Source organism: Oncorhynchus clarkii, chromosome 24 (assembly GCF_045791955.1).
Source record: "Oncorhynchus clarkii lewisi isolate Uvic-CL-2024 chromosome 24, UVic_Ocla_1.0, whole genome shotgun sequence".
In the NCBI taxonomy this organism is placed as follows: domain Eukaryota; kingdom Metazoa; phylum Chordata; class Actinopteri; order Salmoniformes; family Salmonidae; genus Oncorhynchus; species Oncorhynchus clarkii.
In genome coordinates, this window is record NC_092170.1 from 41,079,647 (window position 1) to 41,085,646 (window position 6,000).

Consider the following 6,000-nt stretch of genomic DNA (forward strand, 5'->3'; position numbering starts at 1 on the left):
TAGGAAGGTGTTCTGAGGGAGGAGACAAATCATTATTAGGAAGGTGTTCTGAGGGAGGGACAACTCATTATTAGGAAGGTGTTCTGAGGGGAGGAGACAACTCATTATTAGGAAGGTGTTCTGAGGGAGGAGACAACTCATTATTAGGAAGGTGTTCTGAGGGGAGGAGACAACTCATTATTAGGAAGGTGTTCTGAGGGAGGAGACAACTCATTATTAGGAAGGTGTTCTGAGGGGAGGAGACAACTCATTATTAGGAAGGTGTTCTGAGGGAGGAGACAACTCATTATTAGGAAGGTGTTCTGAGGGAGGAGACAACTCATTATTAGGAAGGTGTTCTGAGGGATGAGACAACTCATTATTAGGAAGGTGTTCTGAGGGGAGGAGACAACTCATTATTAGGAAGGTGTTCTGAGGGAGGAGACAACTCATTATTAGGAAGGTGTTCTGAGGGGAGGAGACAACTCATTATTAGGAAGGTGTTCTGAGGGAGGAGACAACTCATTATTAGGAAGGTGTTCTGAGGGGAGGAGACAACTCATTATTAGGAAGGTGTTCTGAGGGAGGAGACAACTCATTATTAGGAAGGTGTTCTGAGGGGAGGAGACAACTCATTATTAGGAAGGTGTTCTGAGGGAGGAGACAACTCATTATTAGGAAGGTGTTCTGAGGGGAGGAGACAACTCATTATTAGGAATGTGTTCTGAGGGAGAAGACAACTCATTATTAGGAAGGTGTTCTGAGGGGAGGAGACAACTCATTATTAGGAAGGTGTTCTGAGGGAGGAGTCAACTCATTATTAGGAAGGTGTTCTGAAGGAGGGACAACTCATTATTAGGAAGGTGTTCTGAGGGAGGAGACAACTCATTATTAGGAAGGTGTTCTGAGGGGAGGAGACAACTCATTATTAGGAAGGTGTTCTGAGGGGAGGAGACAACTCATTATTAGGAAGGTGTTCTGAGGGAGGAGACAACTCATTATTAGGAAGGTGTTCTGAGGGGAGGAGACAACTCATTATTAGGAAGGTGTTCTGAGGGAGGAGACAACTCATTATTAGGAAGGTGTTCTGAGGGAGGAGACAACTCATTATTAGGAAGGTGTTCTGAGGGAGGAGACAACTCATTATTAGGAAGGTGTTCTGAGGGGATGAGACAACTCATTATTAGGAAGGTGTTCTGAGGGAGGAGACAACTCATTATTAGGAAGGTGTTCTGAGGGAGGAGACAACTCATTATTAGGAAGGTGTTCTGAGGGAGGAGACAACTCATTATTAGGAAGGTGTTCTGAGGAAGGAGACAACTCATTATTAGGAAGGTGTTCTGAGGGGAGGAGACAACTCATTATTAGGAAGGTGTTCTGAGGGAGGAGACAACTCATTATTAGGAAGGTGTTCTGAGGGAGGAGACAACTCATTATTAGGAAGGTGTTCTGAGGGAGGAGACAACTCATTATTAGGAAGGTGTTCTGAGGGGAGGAGACAACTCATTATTAGGAAGGTGTTCTGAGGGAGGAGACAACTCATTATTAGGAAGGTGTTCTGAGGGGAGGAGACAACTCATTATTAGGAAGGTGTTCTGAGGGTGGAGACAACTCATTATTAGGAAGGTGTTCTGAGGGGAGGAGACAACTCATTATTAGGAAGGTGTTCTGAGGGAGGAGACAACTCATTATTAGGAAGGTGTTCTGAGGGAGGAGACAACTCATTATTAGGAAGGTGTTCTGAGGGAGGAGACAACTCATTATTAGGAAGGTGTTCTGAGGGGAGGAGACAACTCATTATTAGGAAGGTGTTCTGAGGGAGGAGACAACTCATTATTAGGAAGGTGTTCTGAGGGGAGGAGACAACTCATTATTAGGAAGGTGTTCTGAGGGTGGAGACAACTCATTATTAGGAAGGTGTTCTGAGGGAGGGACAACTCATTATTAGGAAGGTGTTCTGAGGGAGGAGACAAACTCATTATTAGGAAGGTGTTCTGACGGAGGAGACAACTCATTATTAGGAAGGTGTTCTGAGGGAGGAGACAACTCATTATTAGGAAGGTGTTCTGAGGGGAGGAGACAACTCATTATTAGGAAGGTGTTCTGAGGGAGGAGACAACTCATTATTAGGAAGGTGTTCTGAGGGAGGAGACAACTCAGTATTAGGAAGGTGTTCTGAGGGAGGAGACAACTCATTATTAGGAAGGTGTTCTGAGGGGAGGAGACAACTCATTATTAGGAAGGTGTTCTGAGGGAGGAGACAACTCATTATTAGGAAGGTGTTCTGAGGGAGGAGACAACTCATTATTAGGAAGGTGTTCTGAGGGGAGGAGACAACTCATTATTAGGAAGGTGTTCTGAGGGAGGAGACAACTCATTATTAGGAAGGTGTTCTGAGGGGAGGAGACAACTCATTATTAGGAATGTGTTCTGAGGGAGGAGACAACTCATTATTAGGAAGGTGTTCTGAGGGGAGGAGACAACTCATTATTAGGAAGGTGTTCTGAGGGAGGAGACAAATCATTATTAGGAAGGTGTTCTGAGGGAGGGACAACTCATTATTAGGAAGGTGTTCTGAGTGAGGAGACAACTCATCATTAGGAAGGTGTTCTGAGGGAGGAGACAACTCATTATTAGGAAGGTGTTCTGAGGGGAGGAGACAACTCATTATTAGGAAGGTGTTCTGAGGGGAGGAGACAACTCATTATTAGGAAGGTGTTCTGAGGGAGGAGACAACTCATTATTAGGAAGGTGTTCTGAGGGGAGGAGACAACTCATTATTAGGAAGGTGTTCTGAGGGAGGAGACAACTCATTATTAGGAAGGTGTTCTGAGGGGAGGAGACAACTCATTATTAGGAAGGTGTTCTGAGGGAGGAGACAACTCATTATTAGGAAGGTGTTCTGAGGGGAGGAGACAACTCATTATTAGGAAGGTGTTCTGAGGGAGGAGACAACTCATTATTAGGAAGGTGTTCTGAGGGGAGGAGACAACTCATTATTAGGAAGGTGTTCTGAGGGAGGAGACAACTCATTATTAGGAAGGTGTTCTGAGGGGAGGAGACAACTCATTATTAGGAAGGTGTTCTGAGGGAGGAGACAACTCATTATTAGGAAGGTGTTCTGAGGGAGGGACAACTCATTATTAGGAAGGTGTTCTGAGGGAGGAGACAACTCATTATTAGGAAGGTGTTCTGAGGGAGGAGACAACTCATTATTAGGAAGGTGTTCTGAGGGAGGAGACAACTCATTATTAGGAAGGTGTTCTGAGGGGAGGAGACAACTCATTATTAGGAAGGTGTTCTGAGGGAGGAGACAACTCATTATTAGGAAGGTGTTCTGAGGGGAGGAGACAACTCATTATTAGGAAGGTGTTCTGAGGGAGGAGACAACTCATTATTAGGAAGGTGTTCTGAGGGGAGGAGACAACTCATTATTAGGAAGGTGTTCTGAGGGAGGAGACAAATCATTATTAGGAAGGTGTTCTGAGGGGAGGAGACAACTCATTATTAGGAAGGTGTTCTGAGGGAGGAGACAACTCATTATTAGGAAGGTGTTCTGAGGGGAGGAGACAACTCATTATTAGGAATGTGTTCTGAGGGAGAAGACAACTCATTATTAGGAAGGTGTTCTGAGGGGAGGAGACAACTCATTATTAGGAAGGTGTTCTGAGGGAGGAGTCAACTCATTATTAGGAAGGTGTTCTGAAGGAGGGACAACTCATTATTAGGAAGGTGTTCTGAGGGAGGAGACAACTCATTATTAGGAAGGTGTTCTGAGGGAGGAGACAACTCATTATTAGGAAGGTGTTCTGAGGGGAGGAGACAACTCATTATTAGGAAGGTGTTCTGAGGGGAGGAGACAACTCATTATTAGGAAGGTGTTCTGAGGGAGGAGACAACTCATTATTAGGAAGGTGTTCTGAGGGGAGGAGACAACTCATTATTAGGAAGGTGTTCTGAGGGAGGAGACAACTCATTATTAGGAAGGTGTTCTGAGGGAGGAGACAACTCATTATTAGGAAGGTGTTCTGAGGGAGGAGACAACTCATTATTAGGAAGGTGTTCTGAGGGGAGGAGACAACTCATTATTAGGAAGGTGTTCTGAGGGGAGGAGACAACTCATTATTAGGAAGGTGTTCTGAGGGGATGAGACAACTCATTATTAGGAAGGTGTTCTGAGGGAGGAGACAACTCATTATTAGGAAGGTGTTCTGAGGGAGGAGACAACTCATTATTAGGAAGGTGTTCTGAGGGAGGAGACAACTCATTATTAGGAAGGTGTTCTGAGGGGATGAGACAACTCATTATTAGGAAGGTGTTCTGAGGGAGGAGACAACTCATTATTAGGAAGGTGTTCTGAGGGAGGAGACAACTCATTATTAGGAAGGTGTTCTGAGGGAGGAGACAACTCATTATTAGGAAGGTGTTCTGAGGAAGGAGACAACTCATTATTAGGAAGGTGTTCTGAGGGGAGGAGACAACTCATTATTAGGAAGGTGTTCTGAGGGAGGAGACAACTCATTATTAGGAAGGTGTTCTGAGGGAGGAGACAACTCATTATTAGGAAGGTGTTCTGAGGGAGGAGACAACTCATTATTAGGAAGGTGTTCCTAATGTTTGATATACGCAGTGTATATTACTCATAATTCCCTCTCTCTTTTTCCCCCTCCTTCTCCCCATCCCTCCCTCCCTCCCTCCCTCCCTCCCTCCCTCCCTCCCTCCCTCCCTCCCTCCCTCCCTCCCTCCCTCCCTCTCCTCCTCTCTCCCTCTTTCTCCCCCTCCCTCCCTCCCTCCCTCCTTCCCCGCTTTCCCCCCTCTCTCTCCTCCTCTCTCTGCCCCCCAGCACCTGCGTCTGTCGGTGAATGGTAACGGTCAGTGTCATGTTCATCATCTGTGGTTCCACACCGTGTCAGATATGCTCAGGCACTTCCATGCCCACCCCATCCCTCTGGAGTCAGGGGGCTCCGCTGACATCACACTGCGTTCCTACGTACAAGTACAGGGTACCCCCACAGGTACGCCCAACACACACACACCCACAGGTACGCCCAACACACACACCCCCACAGGTACGCCCAACACACACACCCCCACAGGTATGGCCAAACCACACACCCCCACAGGTATGGCCAAACCACACACACACACCCACAGGTACGCCCAAACCACATACACCCCCACAGGTACGCCCAAACCACACACACACCCACAGGTACGGCCAAACCACACACACTCCCCCACAGGTACGGCCAAACCACACACACACACACCCACAGGTACGCCCAAACCACACACACCCCCACAGGTACCCCCAAACCACGCACACCCCCACAGGTACTCCCAAGCCACACACACACCCACCCACAGGTACTCCCAAACCACACACACACACCCACAGGTACTCCCAAACCACACACACCCCCACAGGTACGCCCAAACCACACACACACCCACAGGTACGGCCAAACCACACACACACACCCACAGGTACTCCCAAACCACACACACACACCCACAGGTACTCCCAAACCACACACACTCCCACAGGTACTCCCAAACCACACACACACCCACCCACAGGTACGCCCAAACCACACACACACCCACAGGTACGCCCATACCACACACACACACCCACAGGTACGCCCAAACCACACACACACCCACCCACAGGTACTCCCAAACCACACACACACACCCACAGGTACTCCCAAACCACACACACCCCCACAGGCACGCCCAAACCACACACACACCCACAGGTACGGCCAAACCACACACACACACCCACAGGTACTCCCAAACCACACACACACACCCACAGGTACTCCCAAACCACACACACCCCCACAGGTACCCCCAAACCACACACACACACACACACCCACAGGTACTCCCAAACCACACACACCCCCACAGGTACTCCCAAACCACACACACACACCCACCCACAGGTACGCCCAAACCACACACACACACACAGGTACGCCCAAACCACACACACACACACAGGTACGCCCA

The 6,000-nt window shown here is 48.0% G+C and overlaps 1 protein-coding gene across 3 annotated transcripts in view; it reads left to right on the forward strand.

Annotated features, from left to right (window-relative positions):
- Positions 1 to 6,000, forward strand: part of LOC139382518 (SH2B adapter protein 2) — a 65,737-nt gene that overhangs the window by 55,427 nt on the left and 4,310 nt on the right. For 2 of the 3 annotated variants that reach the window (XM_071126610.1, XM_071126612.1), the window contains exon 8: positions 4,823 to 4,994. In XM_071126610.1, the coding sequence (XP_070982711.1) occupies positions 4,823 to 4,994 (172 nt within the window). Of the gene's footprint in view, positions 1 to 4,822; positions 5,022 to 6,000 lie in introns of all 3 variants that reach the window. The other variant, XM_071126609.1, reaches the window with a different exon arrangement.